We start from the raw sequence: 22,649 nt of genomic DNA, 5'->3' as shown, positions 1-22,649 counted from the left end.
TAGTAAAATATTAGGATTGAAATCCAAGCAGGATTTAAAAGGAGGACCAAAAGGGTACACACCATTTTGTATCTTTTTTTCATCATAGACATCAGATCAGTTTCACTTCTGTGTAAAACTGACATAAGACTGGCGAGAAGTGAAGTATTAGCTGTATATATATTTTTTGGCCTCACGGAAAAGAAAAAACAAACAAACAACTTCTTAAAACATCTTATCCTCCAAAATCCCATTTATTTGTAGTGCAAAAGTAGAACTACAAATATTGAACTTGTTTCAAACTCCAGTGTAAATCCACACAACTCCTGACCAGCAAAAAAAATCCAGTGTAAATAGAAAGCTCTGACACTGCAAACATAAAATGTGTGCACACAATGCATTGCTTTGGTCTGTGTAGATTAATGGACACAGGGATCAAGTACAAGTTACAGCCATAGTTATGGGGCACATTACTGACTAGAAGTTGAAAAAGCAAGTGAAGACAAAAAAAATCTTTAGTGAGGCAAATAGACTTTAGTCTACATTGAAAACAAACAGCTCTATTATTAGTAGTAGTTTACAAACTGGATTAAAAGTTAACATTCCAGTCTGGGCACTGTTGAAAGGTTTTAGCTGCTTATTTGTCATCTCACTAAAGTGGCTAGAAATTCAAAAAGTGGTGAGTGCAATTAGGCCCATAACCAGCACCTTCTTTGGGAGAAATCTTTACAAACTCATTAATTCACAGAATCTTGCAATACAGATTGTATCTAGTTTTTACAATTGAGACAGGAGAACAGCATTCTAACATTTTTGGGAGCAGTATGCAATAAATTAAGAAATTGCGAGGTACGGGATAAACCCTCGATCCCAGGAAAGTGCTTTGGTGAAATTTAAACATCCTTATATGTCATACATTAATATCATATTTAAAACACAGACCAACACGTATAACACACTAGACAAAAAAAACAAAACAACCCAAAACAAAAACACACCAGTAAATGTACCAACAACTAAGGATGATGCATCGTTATAAGTGATTTGTAGCATGATACTCCATTGCTATCCAGTTACCCTGTCTCCAGTAATAGCAATCATTTTAGATTCTACTAGCTCCTCTGCTCTATAGTAATTTTAAATTCACATTTCACCATTACAACATGAGAATGAATAATATAAAATAGACAAAAAGAAATAAAAAGCTACCTTAGAAGGTAACATAAGGCTGTTTCTAGAGAGAAAAAAAACAGCAGCTCTTCTGTGGGTCCAGAGAGAAAATGTTCAAACGTCTGCCAGCAGGGGGCAGTAGCAGCATTTAAGACGTCTGAGGTGCACTAAAGGCAGACAGAATGCTTTGAGGTGAAGTCACGTTATTTCAAGTTTGTTCATGTTTGTCCAGTTTGTGAGAAGGTTATCTGGGCTGGTGGCGGATCAGGCCTCTCCTGGCATTGGTGTATTGCCTCTGCTGGGCCAAGAAGGACATGTTCTGATGGGGCGATGTGAGCCGATCTCCAGCTACACTCTGGTGCAACGCCATGCCCTACAACAAAGAGAAAGCAGTTTTATGTTGGAGTGTATAGCTGAGACACTAAAGCAATGATGAGTATCTGACGACCCGTTGCTTGAGAAAACAAGCTTTAGTTATAGCCTATTTGGATTTCTAACAACAACAACAACAATCATCATCTTAAATGATAGATAGGAAATGCACTGAAGTCAGACGTGTAAAAGCAGGCATGAAAAGGTGAAAGTATAACTTGTGACATGTAATTCTCAAATGGCTTACCTAAACGTTTGTTTGTTTTTATTTTTTTTAAGAAAAAAAAAAAAAATCATAGTTGTAAAAAAATAAATGTATGTATGTATGTATATATGTATGTATGTATATATACATACACACACACCCCACACACACACACACCCCACACACACACACACAATACCCATTCATAAGAATAAGATGAAAGTAATTAACGTCAAGAATCACACTTTAAACTACAGTTTATAGTTCATATAAAATGCTCAAAAGTATATCTATGCCCATGCAATCTCTGAACCATACCCGGAACAAGTTTACATTTACCTCCCCAAGTAAACACTGGATAATTGTATAGCCCTTTCATGATATTAGGGTAGACTTATAGTCATTTAGTTTTTAAATGCAGGTTTAGACATTCAGACAATATTCTGAATGTCCTTAGTTAAATGTGTGTACTCACCATGTTGTACCAGGCGGAGATGATGAGCTTCTCCTCTTGGTCATACCTGGCTCTGCTCTTCTCATTATCGTGCTGCAGCAAAAAAACAAAAACACATTAACCTAATGTCAGAATCTGAGCGACAGATTGGAAGGGCACTTACCTCCAGGTGCTGGATCTTCCTCTCTCGCTCGGACAGTTGGTTCTTCAGAGCCTGGACGTCTGGCCCACCTGGCTGCTTTTTTGGATCCAGGGTTTTAATCACCTGTGTAGACACAAGTCAAATTTAAGTTGAAATTATATTGTTAGCATCAAATGTTGTGACAATGTTTCTAAGATTATTATGAAAATGGAAGGCAAATTTTAGTTGCAATATGGCAAGTTCATCAATAATTACTTTCTAATGGCATCAGTATAAAAAGATGTAAACGAAACCGTGCTTTATGTTTGTGAAGGCGCACCGTTCTCGCTTTCTCCATGTACTTCTTGTAGCGCTCCTCCATCTGCTTCATGTCCTCATCTTTTTTGCGCAAAATCTCTTGAAGCTCATCAATTTTTTTTGCCACTGAAATTTTAAAAAGTAGGAATTTAGGATTTAGATCGCAAGATTACTGAAACATGCAAGGATGACAACTTCAGGCATGTTTTAATGAACTTTATAACAGGGAACAAATATCCAAAAAGTCCATTTTACATAATACCCTCTCTTTAAAAATGTAGCTGATTCACTCACTGCTGCTGTCCACTTTTGGCTCCAAGTCATCAATGACCTCCCTCTTTTTCTGCAGATCTGAATGGGCCTCATGAAGCTTCTCTCTGAAATATAAAGACAACTGTGAGTGCCTTCTCACTGGTTTACATTTTATTAAACATAAAATGTAAACTGATAAGAAAAGACTGACCAGTATATCTCATACTCAAAGCCTTCCACTTTAAAAGTTTAGTTTTTATTTATTCAAGGGAAAGATTAAGGCTAGTGGAGACAAATACATCTAAATATTGGTCTTATCTGATATCGCATTGATGAAGCTTAGTGTTCTTTTAACGAAGCTGTGTACAGACTCCTTCAGGGTTAATGAACACCATTACAGTAGGACTATAAAGCAGCTCCTATATTTTCTGATGAAGTGGAAAAATACTTACAAATGTTCCTCAAGCTTTTTCTTCAAAAGGGAGGACTATAAAAAAAATAAAGAACAACATTAAAATCCAATATTTGCCACAAATTACACTTGCACTGCCATATTACACAGCAAACATAAAAAAACCTCAAAAGCAGAGTTCAATCATGTGCCAGTTGGACAGAGGGTGGCCGTACTTACGATGGCCTGATTTTGGCAGGGTTGGTCATTGGGGCAGGTGCAGGCAGGTAGAAGGACAGAGAGGAGCAGCAGTTAGCAAGAGTCACCACAACAAAACATGGGCTACTTCCCCCACATAAAAAACCCAAACCAGCTAGCTACTTTAGAGTCCATGCAAACTTTAAAACCCATACAGCATATACGTAATGAGAGTTCAGAGATGATGCATTCTCAGTTTACAAATATAATAATTTAGTTCACTCTTCACTCACATCCTCATTCTTGCTGTCCTGCTCATGGAGGGCTTTCTGCATCTCCTCAATTTGACAGCGCAGTTCGGTGATTTGCTGCTGATTCAACCTAAAGATACATAATGCATACCCTTTGTCAACCATAACTTTAACAGAGATAACACAAGATCAACACCTCCGAATAAACCACACTGATAGTCACTTAAACTAGTATACAGAGTAAAAAGCAACAACACATAAAAGGACAAAATTTGGCCTTTCCTGAACACTTTTAGAATAATAGTACTTTCTTCTGGTCTTATTATACCCATTATTACCCAGTATTATATTATACTTATACCCATTATTTTGTGTTGAAAAAGTACATGCTATTTTTTATTAGCACTTTGGAGAGTTGACACGATACTTCAATTTGAAACTTGGCTTAATACTGCATAGATTTTGATACCAAAGTGGGATGTCTGTATATTCAATCAAATCGAACAAGTGTCGAGCCTCGACTTCTCCATGGGACCTTACTGAGCATGCTCACTGGCCTCCTCCTGTTACTGTTGCTGAGGAGTCTTCCCACACCCTGGCCCTGGTGTTGCATAGATATCCACCCACATCTCCACATGCCCACAGCCTGTAAACACACACACACACACACACAGACAGACACACACCAGCCAAGGGACAATCTGGCTTTTCTGCTGTCTGTCCTGCGGCCGGCCCACACAGCACACAGTCCAGAGGGCCGCTTGACATTTAGGCAGATATCACTCCCACCAGCAGCCAAACAAGCCTCTCTCTAGCCAAGAACACACAATATGGTCCACACACACAGTAACGGTTGATCTAAACACTACGCCGGCATTTTTCAGAGCAATCACATGGCGAATACCTGTTCTGAGTCTCCAGGGTGTTGTTAATACGCTGGGACTGCTCCAGCTCGGCCTGAACTTCCACCAACTTCTGTCTATACGTCTCCTCCTGAGCACACAGCATCTTGTTTTCACTCTGCAGACGGACCACTGTTTCCCTGGGGTATAGTATACATTTTTAGAAATCAAGAAAAAAGTTAATTCATGAAGACGCTTTAATGTTCTATAAAAGTGCTAAATTGATTTACATCCGCAGACCAGTTAATTAGGGGTGGGCAATATTGCAGAAAATTAACATCGTCTTTTTGATGTTAAGACGATTCATGTACATTTTGCACTGTTTCCCATTTCCTTTAAGAGGTAAATGATAAAATAAAGATGATGATGATTAAATCCAGCTGTCTCATATTTACAAAGACTAACCAATTGGAGAAGTGTGTGGGGAAACGGGTGTTTCAGAAGACGGCTGCACTAAGAGAGAAATAGTGAGTGATGACCATAACTGTCACTGGCAAGAGATCAATACATTTTTTATCACCTTAAAGCCCGGGCCTATGGTAAATTGCAAGGCCTTCTACCCCAAATCTTAAACACTAAAAGGCATTATGTGCATTCTCATTCTTAAATCTAGAACTGAAGCTTCACAAGCCTACTGACATACACATTACAGAAAGTGTTTTTCAGGCTTTGCGAATAGAATTTTGAATTATTTCAACTGGACAAAAGTTTTTAAGACTCAACAGAATTTTACCTACTTTTACTACGGACTCTGCCTTGACGTCTGAGAGAATACACAGACTGGTTTCGTAAACTAATTGGACACCTTAGTCTTGGCATTTTCAGCAGCTTTCTTGAATGAAAGTCAACATAACTCCAATATTTGTGGAGGACACAAACGATGCAAAAACATGGCTAGAAGAAAAGAAAAGTGAATTTTACAAATTCAGCGCCTTTTAATAACAGACCATGTGAACCAGAACCACATAATACTGTTGTCATTTCTGTAGCCTTTTGAGATCATGAGACAGACAGGGGCTACAGTTGCCAGGCTCTCCATCTGACAACGCCCGAGCCATGTGTGCACAACTGCCATGTGTCACTGCAACGAGGTCCAAATGCGCATCTAGGTTAAAAATAAACTTTCAAGCAAGATAAACCCACTAACTCAGCCATCAGAGGGTGAATGTATAGGCTACGAGTGGGCTCCTGATAGTGACACCAAGTGAATCCGTGTGTAATCGCGTCTGTTATGGTTAGTCACATGAACCCCCACGCCACAGCTCTGCTCTCACTACAGTGCAGAGGAATAATGAAGCGGTGATAACATGAGCGTCCTCATACTTGAGCTCCGTGGGCATGATTTCTGAGGCCAGGCTACCAGCTCCTCCAGTGTCACCGAGGGATCCTGCACAAAGAACAAACATCAAACCAGACCTTTGCTAGAGACATATCAAGAGAGAATAGGAGAAAACAATACAAATACACAAAATTCAACAGTTTTAAACTTGTTTACTTGCTGAACAAATGCGTAATTTTTGTGCATTTAAAGTTGTGGTACCCAGATAAAGCCCACTGAAATCACAAAGAACAGTTTAAGGCTCCACAGAATAAACAAAAAGTGTACAGAATCTGTAGCATTTTAAAATCATATTTACACTGTGCCTTTTTGAGCCAGTTTTCTCCCATTCTCCAAACCAACCTGAAACCTATTCTAGTTTCTCACTCCTTGTGGCAAGCTTATGCACATCAAAAATAAGTTCTGAAGAGTAAAATGATTTTGTACTGCAGATCCTCAAAAAACTGAATAAAACAGCATGTTACAAGAGAAAGACCTCACCTGCTTCACTGAGACACCTCTGTTGGACCTGTGCACACCTGAGCTCATCATTAGTCTCCCTCAGCGTGTCCCGCTCAGAGAGAAGACGCTGGCAAACAAAGGGTCAACATTTAGGCCACATGTACTCCTACTAAAAAGGTGTCTCTACCTAAATGCTGAGCAGCTAAGTTCATAGTGTCAGTACAGTACGTATTCATTCAAGTATCTGAGAACATGAATCACTGGTGTCAGAACGCAGGAGGTGCAAGAATTGACACAGGACGTGGGAAGTTCACTGAAAAACTGCCGCAATATTTGCATCAGTTTCTCCTGCAGCAAGTTAGTCTTTAAAAGTGTAGACACTTTTGGTAGTATTAGATGCGTTATGATGTAGATTTTAACAAGGCCTATAACAAAGTGCAGCTATAGTATGGAAACATTAGCGAACTTGGACGATGTTGTTTTGACTCACTTCTTTCTCCTTGAGCAGCGCGTCGTATTTGTCGTGAAGGTTCTTGTACTCAAACTGCCACTTCTCAGCTTTCATGGCTTCTGCAGAGTGCCTGGTGTGAAGCTCGTGAGCCTAGAAAGTCACAGAGCACAGCAACAATCTGAGCTGGCGCTGATTTTTTTCACAAACGGCAGGGATTTTCAGACACGTGCATGGGCCAGCCTGTGTTTAACTTCACTTCGCTGACACAACAAGTATGGCTGCTCTCCTCTCCCGGCCTCACAGATTGCCTTGCCTGGTTTGGTAAAATAAACTGATATGGAGGGAACTTGCTGAGTTAATTGTGCTCGACTAGGAAGGGTGCTATACCATTTATCTTTTTGTTTATTAAAGTCATAAGATTGTTTCAAAAATCCACTCTTCTATATCCCTTAGAAATAAAACAAAGCTAGGGAACCTGGCTTTTTGTATGTAAAGAAAAAAAATTCCCAAAGAGTATATTGTAAAAGCAGCACTGTGTCCGCAGCTAATAATACAGTATTTTTATTTCTCAGAATGGCTGCGTGGTTCTTAAGTTGTGTATGCGACCAAATATTAATGCATGTGGGCCTTATTGATATACTAAAGGGTTTGAGAGGACAAGGGATAAGTGAGGTAGATTTGAAAACCTACTTCTCCTTCAATGATCTAGAAACGAGGTACCCCAGCTTTAAAGATTAAGTCCAGGTAATGTTTAGTAAGAGCAGTTGGGATTTGTTTGTGAATAAATTTGAATCCATTAAATTAGTAAAAGCCAAAGTTAAATCTGTCAACTGGACAAAACGTTGTAGGAGTAAAGACGTTTCGCTGCTCATCCAAGCCTTCAGTTCTGGTCAGATTGCTGGTGGACACAGCCTTATATCTATCTGAAGGGAGGGGCCAACTACACTACGCCTTTAAGGGCCCTACTGGCTCACCCTATTGTTCTATTCGTTTCTTTTGTTTGCTTTGGGTCTGAGTATGGGATTATAGATGGGGGAAGAGATTATGTCTCAGGCCCCCATTCCTGTTTAAGGAACGATTGTCTTTCCAAACAAAAAGAGCTTATTTAATTCCCCTCCCAAACATTTCTTTTCTCTGGCTAAGATCTCTACCTCACCATCTTCAAAGGAGTAGTTAAAGGCTTTGAGATGGAGATGTATGGCAGACTGGGGTCCAGAGGAGCTCTCATGACAGTGTTGGCGCATTCTCTTATGGAGTGGTTGTTTAGTTTCTTCTATGCAACGCTCACAGCAGTCTTCACTACACTGAATGGAGTAGACCACATTACTTTGTTTATGGCTGGGGTTTTTCCTTAAACAGGAATGGGGGCCTGAGATATAATCTAATAAAAAACACATACATATTATAAAACACACATGACTTCCTCTTTATTGGCTGCATCCCCACTTGCCTGCCTCTTGTAGGTGTCGAGCTGGTTGCGCACAGCATTGGCCCTCCTCAGCTCCTCCTCCAGCTCGCAGGTGCGCTGCATGTAGACAGTGTTACGCTCCTCTAGGAGGCGCACCTGTCGCCTCAGGTCACCCAAGTCCTCCAGCTTCCTCTTGTACGTCTCCACCAGAGCCTCCAGCTGGCTCACCCGGCTCGACGAGTGCCTGAGAGACAAGGGAACAATGTGTGCAAACAATACTTAACCTCAAGTTGTACTCAAGACACACCATTTATTTATTTATTTATTTATTATGCTATACACACACACACACCAATATTAGCTACCCCAATACTGGTTCATCTAAAATGTATTATTCAACTACAGTCCAATACAATTAACTAACAATATACCCAAACCTTCAAAGTTAGGGATGCTCAATTATTGAAATAACCCTGGTTGTTTCAAGTAATTTTAGACTCAAATTATTCATGAAGGAAAAAATAAATAAAAATGTAGGTACTGTCAAATATTAAGTACACATTTTGTCATTTATCAGTGCTGTTGAAGGATTTACTAAAATTTCAATTACAGCATTTTGATTGCTGCAATAATTACAATAGTGCTGTGTACTGACTGGACATTTCTGTCAAAAACATAAGCTTGTAGACATGGTTGGTACAAAGTTTAGTAAAGCTGAATATTATATGGCAAGTATAAATGAAAATTTAAATAAATCCATTAGTTCAACCAGAATTCTTGAGTGATCAAGCGTCACAGTGTGAGGCCTGTGTCAGAGCTTCAAAACTGAACCCACAGATGTCAAAGAAGTGAATGGACGTCTGTGTGTGGGCATTTGTCTCGGGGAGTGTAAATGGACGATCACTGAGATAATAGATAGTACAGTTCCAAACAAAGCATTGTCATAAAATGTGAGTCGGCACACTGATCATATTTTAGATGCATCTGTTTAATTATAGATTCAGATAAGAATACTGGAACAAATAGACACATCTATGTATTTGTAAAGACAAATGGGAGCTCATAGTGCAATCTATGAAGAACAAGGTTGTTAAAAACCATTGCCTTCTTGAATTTTCTTCAATAACATTTTTAACATTTAATGTATTTGAGGTAATGCGAGTGTGTTCATGATGTGATTCAGTATCAGAATGAGACTCACTCACACCTTGGGCAACATTTATTCCTCAGATGTTTTCTTGTGTAGTGTGTCTGACCTGAGTATGTCCATTTCGTCTTTGAGGGACTGGGCCTCCTCAGCCAGACTAGTCAGCTCCTCGTTCCTCTGCTGCAGATCCAGAACCTCCCTCTCCAGGATGTCACTACGCACCCTCAAGTCATCTCTACTGTTCTCCAATCTGCACGTCAAAATAGGAAACTATTTAACAGAAACACATTAGCAAAGACCTGTGAAGCAAGCAAAGGTTTAACTTCAATCCCAATTAGAATGAACCATATTCTAGTATAGAGATAAGAAAGAGTTCATTGCTGCAGTATACCTGTAGTTCTCTTCTTGCAGCTGCTCCATCTGGCTCTGTAGCAGCAGGAGTTTCTTGCCTGTGATGGCTGTAGTGGTGGAGTCCAGGGACTCTGAGCGGTTCAGTTTGTCTTTGAGGGAACGGGTCTCAGCCTGAAGCAAGGACTTCTCTTCCAAAACCATAGACAACTGTTAAAGAGAGGAACCCAAAAAGGCAAAGATGAAGAAAAGTAGGACACAAAATCAAGATCATAGCTGATGTGGATAAAAGGCTGTAAGTATGCATTATATTCAGTAGCTATTTAAAGAAAAGAAAGTCAGGTGGTCTGCAATGGTCTCAGGCAGATGGGACTTTATGAATGGCTGTAGTTGTTTGCATTATGCGCAGAGGGAAAAACGGCTAAATCTCCAGTTGCAAGAACATTAGTTATGAATCAAACTAAAATTGGTAATATAATTAGCTATGGAGTGCAAAATCAGTCAAATATTTAAAAAGGACTGCACTGGGCAACTGGGCAACTTTTCTGGTGGAGGTTCCACCACCTGCTTGTCTCTTTGCCTGGAATATCCCATAGTATGGCATTAAACTCCTCTATTTTCATGAAGACAAGTAGGTTACACCAGTAGACAGAGTTATAGGTCAGATCTGTGAAGAGACAAATAAAAATGTTTTTTCCAGTGTATTTTGGAGCAACAACACTTGAAATAGAAAAAAATGCAAAATAGGCCAGTTCAATTCTGTACTGGAAGATCTCTATGGTGACAAGCAGGTGGCAGACCCTCTATCAGAAAAGTGCAGTATAATGAATAACACTGTATGTTCAACTATTGATGTAAGAACTATTGATGGCTTGATGAGTTAGTATAGTATTTGTTTCGACTGCAACTTTACGTTGGCTTAAACAACTTAAACATGGAAAACTGTAAAGCAACCTGCTGCGCATAGCAGTCCATCTACAGCCAAACCCTACACTGATCTCTATGGACAGCTTGCATGCTGTAGCACAAGACCGGCACCAGTAATTAGCTATCAAAACAACACAAATGACTAATTCCTAATGCGTGGGCTACGTCAGTAAACAAACAGGTGGGAGGGAGCGGTACAAATTATTGTTGGCCATGGCTCCATCCCCAGGCAATGTGTCAGTTTTATCTTGTTATGCAACTGAAACGTGGCTCCAATGCTCTAAAAAAGTCCTTTATCAGGCAGTGTTGGAAAAACAAGAGCGGGAGGTGTGCACTCAGCAAGCTAATCAATACAGACTGGTGGTCAAATAAGAAAATTACTTTAAAATACAAGCTGGCACACTAAACAACAAAGCAGGGCAGTTAAAGAAAAGCACTTAAATAATTCTGAAAAAACAAAATGCTGCCTCAAGATTATACCCTAGTTCTGTTTGAAAAATGAGATCATCGTAAATCCCAAATGTAGTGCTGCTAAATTATGTTAAGTAGAAGTGAATGATATGGATTCAAACCACAGCAGAAACTAGACATGCTCCCTTTCCTCATTTTGAAACTATCTTTACAGAAAATGGATCTTGGTTTCTACAGGGTCAAAACTGAAGAGATCAATTGACCCGAGTGCTGCAAGTTTCCACCAAACTTCAAACCAGCACAATGAGAATGTCGACTGCTTTCTTTGACACATCAGGAGTTATTCTCCAGAAAAAAGCAGAATTTGTTGCACAGTGTTACCACTATTTCACATTGAAGCAGTGAGAGCATTTGAAGAGGTCAAACTTTGGAAAAGTTTCAACCTTTCTTTGCAAACTACTACTCAGCTTGGTGGAACAATACTTATGGTAAATATGTGGCAATCATTAAAAAAAAAAAAACAACAACTTGCAAACCCATTACTTTAAGAACTGCACTATCCAACTTTTCTGATAGAGGTTCAGTCACTTGCTTGTCTCCATGGATATGGTATTGCTATGCCAGGAATGTTCCACAGGATGGCATGAAACATATCTAAAAAGGTGATTCCACCAAGCCAAGTTACAGGTCAGATCTATGAAAAGGGGAGCTTGCTCAGAGACCACCTCATTACAAATTTACATAGCGTACCTTTAAGAAGTAAAGCAGACTTCAAACCTACAAGCTCCTACTTCAATTATGTCCACTGGTTTAGCCTATAGTTAACTATGGGTTTGTCACTCAGTAAACTCATGACACAGATGGTAAACATGGTGAATGGGTGTTAAACAGCAAACTGCACCGCTGTGTGTGTGAGAAGAATCTTCGAGCAAACAGAAGTGAACTATAGCACAACTCAGGATTCTTCAAAATGTGATAAATGGTCAGCACATTTGAAGTGTGAAGTCATAATAATATCTTATCCCAGGACCATAGCCTTCATATTTGTGGTACACACCTGATGCTGCAGAGCTCTACAACGCTGGCTCAAGTCTTCCTTCTCATCCGTCTCCTCGCTCAGAAAATAATACTTCCTGGACTGTGGAAATAAAGACAGGAAATTGAAGCACAGTGGCAGGGAGTGAGCTTTAATAATATGTATTGTCTTTTGAACTCAACGAAGCTTATAGTTTTTATAGTAAATAAAATAAGTTTCACCTGGTAGTCAAAGTCTCCATATGTGTCAGGGCTTCCGGGTTCAGACATGGGCTCTTTTGATAACAGCTTAAAAGGCAAGAAAGATATGCAAATGTGAGTTGTTCAACAGCACTCTGAAAGTAACAGTGGTCTTATTTAGAAACCATTAGAAGTGAAAGTACCATTACGAGATTTTCATAACAACAACTGGATAGAAGATATGCTCACTGCTTTGTCAAACTAATACATAACAGGTATAGTTTGTATGAATTTAAGGATATTCTTTAAAATCAAACATTTTTGGTTCTGTTCAGTTTGATATTCAGTGGATTTATAGGATTTTGACTGAAGCATGACTAAGAGCAGGATTAATGCAGAGTGCAAAAGAAACAGGCTCACCTCCTGAATGGCAGTCATCACAACATGCTGCACAGACTCCTCCAATGTCATTATCTGCTGGATTTGCTCTGAGAAAAATAAAAATACAATCTGCTCAGGTGGAGCCAAATTCAGATTCATGCCAATGCTCTCGAATATTCAAAAACCAAGAGGGAAATACAATCATACAGAAAGTTTGGTGTGAAATGAGGTTATAAGGTTAGATACATGACTGATTCATTGATTGATTTCACATTGGTCACATACATTTTTGTGAAGAGCCCGTGTTGATGCATTGTGAAAAATTCTGTGTCAATAGCCCTATCACAACATGCATTTAAAGTGAACTTTGTTGAAAGCTTATGTAAAAAGACAGAATGCAGAGCATAAAGCCAAATGTACATTAATTATTTAGAAATGTAGATTTACAGATTTACCATCACACATACACTTTCAAACTGTGGAATTTAAACTTATTAAATAATTTGTTTATCACTTGTGGCAACTCTCAGGGCAACACTTCAGTCAGTAATTGGGTCATCCTTGTACAGATAACAATGAATATAGCAACTGCCTATGCTCCACAGTGAGCACACTCACCATCCTTCTTCTCACAGCTGACTGCACAGCCCAGAACAAGCTGCACCAGTTTTCCCAATTCAGTCACATCTCCCATCTCTCCAATGAGGGTCACATCTGGGAGGTGCTCGTCTGAGATCTGGTGTCCCAGTATCTGATCATGAAAACGAGAGTGCATTAAGCACAATAATAGGGATTAAAAAGGGGCTGCGCATATACACTGTGTTCCAAATAATTATGCAAATTGTGTTTAAGTGTCATGAAAGGTAATTTTTTTTTTGTTTTCCAGTGAAACTCATGGATGGTATTGTGTCTCGGGATTCTTTGGGTCAGTGAAAACAATCTCAGACACCTGTGTCTATTAGTTTGCCAGGTAAGTCCAATTAAAGAAAAAACTACTTAAGCAGGATGTTCCACATTATTAAGCAGACTATCATTTTCAAGCAATATGGGAAAGAAAAAGGATCTCTAGTGCTGAAAACATTAGATATTTCATGAAAACTTAAGCGTGACCATCGTACTATTAATTGATTTGTAGCTGATTCAGAGCACACACGAATTCATGCAGATAAAGGCACAATGAGGAAGGTTTCTGCCAGACAAATGCATTGAATTAAGACAGAAGCTGGTAAGATGCCATTAAAAAGCAGCAAACAGGTATTTGAAGCTGCTGATGCCTCTGGAATCCTGAGAGCATCGAGGTGTAGGATCCTTCAGAGACTTGCAGTTATGCATAAACCTTCTATTCGACCACCCTTAACCAAGGCTCACAAGCAGAAATTGCTCCCGTGGGCTCAGAAACATATGAAGAGTAATTTTCAAGCAGTCTTGTTCACCGATGAGTGCCGTGCAACCCTGGATGGTTGTGATGGATGGAGTGATGGATGGAGTGATGGATGGAGTGATGGATGGAGTGATGGATGGAGTGATGGATGGAGTGATGGATGGCCATCACGTCCCGACAAGGCTGCGACCTCACGAGGTGGCGAGTCATGTTTTGGGATGGAATCATTGGGAGAGAGCTGGTCGGCCCATTTAGGGTCCCTGAATGTGTGAAAATCACCTCTGTAAAAGTATGTGGAGTTTCTGACTGACCATGTTCTTCCATGGTACAAAAAGAAGAACTGTGCTTTCCGTAGCAAAATCATCTTCATCCATGACAATGCACCATGTCATGCTGCAAGAAATACCTCTGTATCATTGGTGATACAGAGGCATGGGCATAAAAAGAAGAGAAACACATGGTGTAGCCCTCATCCTCCCCTGACCTCAACCCTATTGAGAACCTTTGGAGCATCCATAAGCAAAAGATCTATGAGGGTGGGAGGCAATTCACATTGAAACAGCAGCTCTGGGAGGCTATTCTGACACCTGCAAAAAAAAAAAAATTCAAGCAGAAACTCTCCATAAACTCTTTAGTTCAATGGATGCAAGAATTCTGAAGCTCCTATCAAATAAGGGGTCCCATGTTAAAATGTAACTTGACCTGTTAAGATGTTTTGATTGAAATAGCATATTACTGAAAGCAACAGCTAATGCTTCCAATTAAAAAAATAAACAAATGTCCATTTTCAGTTCTTTACAACAGTAACATGGTTTGAAACTGTTGTGCATAATAATTTGGAACAGTGCATTTTAAGTTTTTATTTTTGAAAAAAATAAAAATAAAAAACTACTGTCATCATGGGAGGTTTGTTCGGTAACATTTGAATTGTACTCTAAAGGTTGAGGACTTAAAATTATGATGATTGTCCATTTATATTGAGAATTATGCAAATTATATTTTTCTCGCAGTGTATAGTTTACCATCAATAAAACTCATCTCAACTTTACGCATTTCTTTTGTTTATCTAGAATGTAATAATTTAATAAAAATATCAATTTACAGTGAAAAAAGTTTTTCCAGCATCACATGCATTTGTTGTGTGTGTTCTTAGAATTGCACATTTATAAATAGATTATTTCATTATCTAAAACTACTGACTGTGATTTTTGGCATATTTCTTGCCAATTTGATTACTCTAATAATCCTCAGTAAAAAAAAAAAAAATACAACTTACATCATGGTAATATTCCAGCATGCTCTTCAAAATCTTTTTCAAATTGCTGACCTGTAAAAGGAAATCACAAAATCAATTTTAGTCTGGACAGGAATTTTTCTACACAGTTGAAGGATATTCTAGACTTACCTTGAGGCGCCAGTTAGCCCCGTTCTCCTCTTTAATCCTGCCTAGCCAGGTCTCGTTAAACCAAGAGGGGTCACTGATAACAAGACGCAAAGAACAGTGGAAATACAAGGGCAACATGCATAAGAAAACCTTTACAAGAAGTGCAAATGTTAAAGAGCATACTGTGGTCAGGCAACAATCGTAACAGGGGGAAAAAAACTATGCACTGCCCAACTTTGTTTTAGCCTATGCAATGAGCTACAATACAGTCCATTTGTGTTGTTAATAGGGCACATCCCTTGTATAGCAAACAATAACAAATGCAGCATATAACATATATGTCAATTAGAGAGTCAGTGTTTAAAAATTTACTGAAAAATGTATGACTTAAAGGCTGGCTCTTACATTCTATGAAGCACATGTGCAATGGCCACTCCACTGGTCAGGTCATACTTGCTATTACATGATGGTACCTGAAATGTCTGTAGCTGCAAAAAACAAGGACAAAAAAAACAATAACTGTACACTAAAACAAAACAAAGCATTTTGATGGGAGAGAAAGATGGGAAGAACCCGCACAGACTAACCTCATCCAAGGGATTTCATACAACTTTATTACTGAAAATCTCAGATAGGATACGTGACTGTCCCTTTAAATGGTGACATAAGAGGGCTAGTTGTGTAGCAGGTGCACAACAGGTGTGTGTATGTAAACGTTTACTACGATAGAATGATGCTAAATACAATCACAATGTTACTTTAAGTGTTGGTCATAACTTTCTTAGTAATCCACTGCTGATAAAACAAGACAGGCCAGGAGGTAACTAGCCACGTAAACAAGTACAAACTCGCCTAACATTCAGCCAGTTAGCTCGACAGGTCGACTAATAAAAGAAAATATTAGTAGGAATAGGACCTAGTTTATCTTACGTCCTCGCTTAAACACATTTGAATTCATGTAATGGGTGGTGAGTTTAGTTAGCAGCGCATATTACTTCTGTTTTTATCTGTCAGAGCCCATCCGGCTAACAGCGCTAGTACAACTTAGCCGTGATTAAACTTACCCAAATTAGCAGAGAGTCACAAAGCTCTGCTTTGTCCAGGCTCATTGTGTCGGGACAGAGAAGACAAGAGACAACGAGGGAAATTAATGAAAGTAGATTTAAAAACTTTTTCGCGTAGTTTTCCCTCCAGCTCTGTCACTTTTTCCACGTCAGTTTTTACTAGCCATGGCCTCCTGCAGCTCCGGACAGTGCGCGTTTCACCTGTTTTTATCTCGGCGAGCTTCCGTCCCAAGAGCGTTCCCATAGAGACGGATGAACGCCACGGGTCAGAGGATCAGTAAGCTGCTCTGCTGGTCTGTCTGCACTACCTAAATAGTTTTCTTTATATGAATATGATTTGATTATATTACAGTTATGGATAATCTACTTTTGGATAGCTTTAAAGGTGCTATGTGTAGTTTTATACCCCGAAAAAGGTCATGATATTTCTTCTTATTTTACCTTTTTAATAATCTATATTTATACTGATGTGTTGATTGACACTTTTCCTGTCCACTGTGACTGCTCCTTTAGGGAGTCGTCATAATTAAATGTTTGAGTGGTCGGGTCCGATAACCGCGAATCTGTTCTGTGTTCTCCATAGCGACATGTTCCAGAACTATACTAGAGTCGCCACTGAAGCAAACGAGATGATTTTTATAATCTGCTGAACCTACTCTTTTCAGCCGCCTGTCGTCTGCGCAGAATAAAGCTTGATTGGTGCATTTCCCCCTGTCATGCCCTTTCACAATAAATCCCTTTGTGTGGGTGTTAAACAAGGAGCTTTTATGTTGAAAATACCGCGGAAAGCGTCTAATTGTTAATCCCAGAAACTTGACATCACAGATGCGCTGAAACTTTTTTTTTCCACAAGACAGGACTTTATCGCTGCACAGTCCACGATAAAATAGATACATAATTAAAAAAAGCAGAAAGATGGGACAAGAGGGATCGTTGCGATAACCGAGATAGATGAGTCCTGCAGCCGCTAAAGATGAGAATTGCAGCCGCTCCAGACCTGTGCTCTGCCTCTCCCGTGTCTCTGGCACACACACGGATTGTCTTTTGGTTGGGGCGCAAATGACAGACTTACTACCGCCGCGCATCTCCGCGGTTGACGTGTATTTTTCCATTAAGGCGCGTATAATTCAATTTCCTCATGACAGTAATTTCTCCGTAAATGTGAGTCGGATTGTAATAAAACACGCAACATTTTACACACTTTACACACAGAGAACATGTCATTGACCATTGTCCCTTTGTCCATGAATTGTGATGTACCTGTATCTACTTTCCTCCACGCCTGCTCTTGTCCCTGCGCTCTGCACCTGTGTGATACAGGTAAGGAGCGAGCGAGGAACAGAGATGTCAATTAAGATCAATTCAGTTTACTTTTGTAAAACCCAAAATCACAACAGCAGTTGCCCCTTAGGACTGACGTGTGAAGGGAAAGACGCGAACGACTATTAATCTAAACTACTATTATACTTAGGCCAATTCATTTGTTAAATGCGTTATGCCTATTGCACAAACTAAGCATAGGCTATTTTGTCACCAGTTTACTTTTTGTCTGTTTCAGACTTAATCAAATGTAGTCAAAATATGCTAATTATTTCAATACGCACCCTTTTTGGACCCGCGGGTTGGACCCGCGCGTCACTCAGCACGGGCCGATGGCCTCTACTGCGGCTGTGCAGCTGTGATGTGAGACAGGGGCAGAGCGCATGGACAGGAATGAGCAGATGTGAAACACATTCGAAATAACATGTTTTATTCAAACTCGATGCCTTTGAATGCTGTGCACGTTCAAGCACGTGTGTAGCTGAACAGCGTAAACGAGCAATCTGCTCGGTTGAGATAGTGATAGAATTATTGTAATCAAACATAGCATCTTTTAATGTTAATGTTAGGATGTGAGAAGGCTCCATGTAGGCCTCTCATAATGCCACGTGTTAGACTAAAGCTTGGTATCAGACCAAATACAGTTTTAGTCTATTAGCCCTGGTAATAGGCCACAGTTTGTTTCACGGGCATGACAACCTGGCCACTCTGAAACCAGAGTAGAGCTGTGCTAGTTTCTGATTGTATTCCTCTAAACCACCACTGGATGGCTCTAGTTGACAATAACGCATTACACAGATACTTCTTCACAGCTCTGTGCTGTTGCAGCTGTAAATGCTTTGGAGACGCGTGTGTCTGGTGGATTAAAATTGATTATAAATATTTGATTAGTTTCAAGTATTAAAGAAATCTTTACTATAAAATGGTATTGTTGCTTCATAAGAGAGCTCAGTGATAAGTTTTAGGACATAGCAGGTAATATTTCCATTATGACTATTAACAGTAATGGCAGTGTACTTGAAGGATGCCTAATTTTTAAGCCATACCATGGCAAATGACAGTGGGTATATTGGTTATTTTTATTTGTTTTGATGATGATGTTTTATGTTGTTAAATCTCCTGGGTCTATGCAAATTAAACAAAAAATAGTAATTTCAGTGCCTTTAAATAATGTAACTTTTTTCACTATATTAAGAAGTATTATGAAAAAAAACAAAACAAAAAAACAACAACATATAACTATAAACATAATTTTAGACTTTCCTGCAACAAAACTTTAAATATTATAAACTGAAGGTGAAAGTCTTATTTTAAGTTATAAGGTCAAAATAAAAATAATTTAAAAAATCGAAGCATTTTACAGTAGACAACTGTTCATGGGAAATGAAGCTGATCAAGGTAAACTCTCAGATTTCACAAGTATCTCGCATATCAGTAACATTGCGTCATATTAATCTACTCCCTTTCTTTGCAGTAGGCTATGTGTATCTGCCTGAATACACGTCCACTTGCTTCATAGCTCTTCAGAACCCCTTCCCACTACTTCCTGTTTGCTCTGGCCTAACCTGTTACATTGGACCAAGCCCACACCTGCGTCCTCAACTAATTTATTTCCTGCCTTTCTCATGAAAAAAAGAATGGCCACACACCTCTCTACCTTGGCCAAATATGGCTTTCCGGTGGATGACATGGTTTGCAAGCAACAGACTGCTAATTATGCCTTGATCAATACGGAAGTCTTGAGTATTTTGCACTTATTTCAGTTGTAACACTTCCACATGTTTAATTGTGGAGTGTATTTGCACTTGTCCTTTAAAGGCAGTAAAAGTTGACTGAAATACAATTAGGCCCAAATTAGCATTTGTGTCTTGTGGGAATGTCAACTCATCAACATAGTGTGTCCATTCTATTTTTTGGATAGACAACATTACAAATAAGCCCAAGATCTAAAGTGGCTCTTCTAACTGGAGATTTGTGGTTTGAACCCATCTCTATCCAACAAATGCCTGTTGCGTTATTGTGACAATACTTTATACATCCACACTGTATAAATGTGGTGAGTGATTAGATGGGCTCAGAGATGTCATTGGAGTAGATTGGTAGCCATCAGTCAGGTGGTTTCTAAAACTCTAAAAAAAATGGATGGATATATACCAATCTCAAATGTTAATGTGAAACCTTTGAATTTATATGTAACAGAACAAAATTCCACATGGAGATTAGAAGCTGACCCAGACCCATACAAACCCCAGCCTGAAAGCGGGAGGCATGCTCCCTCTCTGCCTCGCTCTGACAGTGCGACGTGACTATTTCTGTTGATTCCTCTTTTCACCCCATCACTCTTTCCTTATTCCCCAGATGTGCATCCTTCCTGAAAGTCCAAAAGCTCTACTTCTCTGTACCAGCACTTTTCTGACGCACACACAGCCTTCCAGGAGGAACTAAAAGGCTTGGAGGTGGGAGGGCTGGCCGCTAACATTGAGTAAGTTTTTTTTTTTTTTTTTTTAAATCTTGTGGTTTTCTTGTTTGGAAAAAAAATCAAGATAGTTCTGTTTTTTTAGATTTAAATATAATGTTTGTATCAGTAGACAGTTGAGGAACAAAAAAAAAAAAACAGTATTTGGATTTCATAATGTGCACTTACTTTACTATTATACAAGTCAAAGGTTTTTGATATTTGACCCGTATATCGTAGCTTATGTTAAGATAGCAATGTTAGTGGCTACTATGCCATTTGCACATGTGGCATTATTGGCACATTAATGCATGTATGTTATGTCTTTAAGAAAAGGATGTTTCTCTGTTGTAGTGATTCTTTCCTGTTTGCAGTCCAGCAGTCACTTCCTATCATACTGTCAATACACATCCATACAATATTAGGCAAGGGGATAACATAAATTCACTTTAGTAAACTGTGGTTGCAGGATTAACTTTGACAAAAATATTAAGTGCACATTTATTACACATGTGTCCAAGAAACTGCTCAGCTGTCAAAACTATAATATTTTTATATGGGTATTTATTGGTATTTTTCTGACTTTACTGCACAAACTGAAACCAGGTTCTTTAATACTCTTTGGAGATAAACACATTTATATGGAAAGTTATGGCTGCTTCAACACTTCCCACAAGCCTGCATTTCAGTGATGTTGGTTTAGCCAGACAATGAGAGCCTGCACCTTTAAATAAAGGAATGCCAGCAATGTGTGGCTGTGCCCAGGCATTCCGATCGGAATGTGCTGGAATGTTGGCAGTATTCTATTTCCCCTACAGCTGTCCCAGGTGTTACCAGGAGAGCACAAAACATGGAGGTGGACGGGTCATGAATAAAAGTGTGGGCGTGCAGCAGAAGGTGGAAAACAACAGTGTAATGAGAGTGGGCCACTGTAGACATGAGGTCACTGGTGCAGGTAGGCTGTCGTGACATGTACAGGCCCACAGCACAAACACTTTTATGGCCTTATCCCCGTCTCCTCCCTCCACACAGAGCCTGATTTATACTGTTTTTTGGGCAGATGCCAAGAATAAGCTCACTTCTGGAACATGCCAGGGAGTGTCCGTTGGAGACATGTGTGGACCAGGACAACAGGTGCCTTCTGTCTTCTATGAACAACTTTTAAATTGGCCAGTGTGGAGTGTCTTAGCTCTATGGCATGATTAACTAGGGTCACTGGTGGAATTAAATAAGAAAAATCTGTTTTATGGTTTTCATTTAAGTTGTTTAAAGGTGTACTATATAACTTTTCTGGTTCTCCATCGAAACAAGCTGGTAGCAAACCCTCCACCAGAAAAGTTTTACTTTGCACATCTTTAAGCCCATCTTTCAAAATCAGGTTCAGGTTCAGGCTGTCTGATCAGTCTTACAGAAATCCTGAACAGTAGTGCATTGACAGATAATTGGCATGATAAGTATTTGCGATAGGTGCCATGACACAATAAAGAAATATTAAACAATATTTCTTTATTGTGGCCAAATGCTAAAGTTATCACAGTGAGTAATAAACAAAAACTTTATTTGCCAAAGCTTGCATTCAGTTTTTATAGCTCTTTATACAGCTTTTTCTAGGCCACTGAGAAAACAACAAGTATGTAAATTAGCTTGTGGCTAAAGGGATTGCTATTGTCAAATTAGTAAGCAGTACCTATGTAGGCTAACACCAATATGCGGCCCTATACAGTCTTATGTTACTTGAGTTTTTTCACTGTGCTGACAGATGACTCAAGATAACCCACTGTTATGTCTGAACCACTCCAAACTCCAAAGCACTTGTTATGTAAGCAGCACAATGACCCTCCTGATATCGATCTAAATCTGACTCTGACGCATAGAGCCCCTGTTCTGCTCGGCCCGGCCTCAGCAGTGGGGCAAGTGGAAGATGAGACATTACAAGGGACTGGGGATTCTTTCTTTTATTATAACAGATGTCACAATGCCATAACTCTAGGCAAAAAATAGCAAATTGACCCTATGTTGACTCCAAGTATAATACATTACCCTTTCCCATAGCATATTTTTATGCTGGTCCAAATCAAATTATTTATTTTAATTATTTATTTTATAATTTTTGTTTATATTTTATATTATATTATTATTATTTTATATTATATAATATTTATTTTATATAGAATGTATTTAGATAAATATGTAAATATGGTCAACATTTCATTTTTTGCATTTTTAAGGTGTAATGCAGTGAAAGTCATTCAGTCATCCCCCGCTACCATTATTTTCTTTTCTTTTTTTCTTTCTTTCTTTTTTTTCTTTCTTTCTTTCTTTTTTCTTTTTTTTTTTTTTTTTACTGTTTTATGGTTTTCAGTT

At 39.1% G+C, this 22,649-nt stretch overlaps 1 protein-coding gene and 1 long non-coding RNA gene across 2 annotated transcripts; one reads left to right on the top strand and one right to left on the bottom strand.

Moving 5' to 3' along the window:
* Positions 1-206: 206 nt before the first annotated feature.
* Positions 207-16,702, bottom strand: LOC117374659 (protein Hook homolog 2-like). The gene is made up of 22 exons (XM_033970838.2): positions 16,511-16,702; positions 15,852-15,934; positions 15,468-15,540; positions 15,339-15,389; positions 13,300-13,432; positions 12,721-12,788; positions 12,343-12,408; positions 12,143-12,223; positions 9,791-9,957; positions 9,509-9,649; positions 8,295-8,496; positions 6,884-6,994; positions 6,433-6,520; positions 5,937-6,000; positions 4,616-4,753; positions 3,754-3,841; positions 3,324-3,358; positions 2,914-2,996; positions 2,642-2,745; positions 2,344-2,445; positions 2,202-2,273; positions 207-1,522 (listed from the first exon to the last, which is right to left on the bottom strand). The coding sequence occupies exons 1-22, from the start codon at positions 16,553-16,555 to the stop codon at positions 1,394-1,396; spliced, it is 2,124 nt and encodes a 707-aa protein (XP_033826729.1). The 5' UTR covers positions 16,556-16,702; the 3' UTR covers positions 207-1,393.
* A 3,483-nt stretch (positions 16,703-20,185) lies between these two features.
* On the top strand, positions 20,186-21,423 carry LOC129456475 (uncharacterized). The gene is made up of 3 exons (XR_008648781.1): positions 20,186-20,312; positions 21,104-21,240; positions 21,318-21,423. It is a non-coding gene; the product is annotated as an uncharacterized LOC129456475 (long non-coding RNA).
* Positions 21,424-22,649: the final 1,226 nt, after the last annotated feature.

This window comes from Periophthalmus magnuspinnatus, chromosome 8 (genome assembly GCF_009829125.3).
Source record: "Periophthalmus magnuspinnatus isolate fPerMag1 chromosome 8, fPerMag1.2.pri, whole genome shotgun sequence".
NCBI lineage: Eukaryota > Metazoa > Chordata > Actinopteri > Gobiiformes > Gobiidae > Periophthalmus > Periophthalmus magnuspinnatus.
Note: the sequence above shows the minus strand (reverse complement) of the source record. Positions and strands in the feature narration are given on the sequence as shown.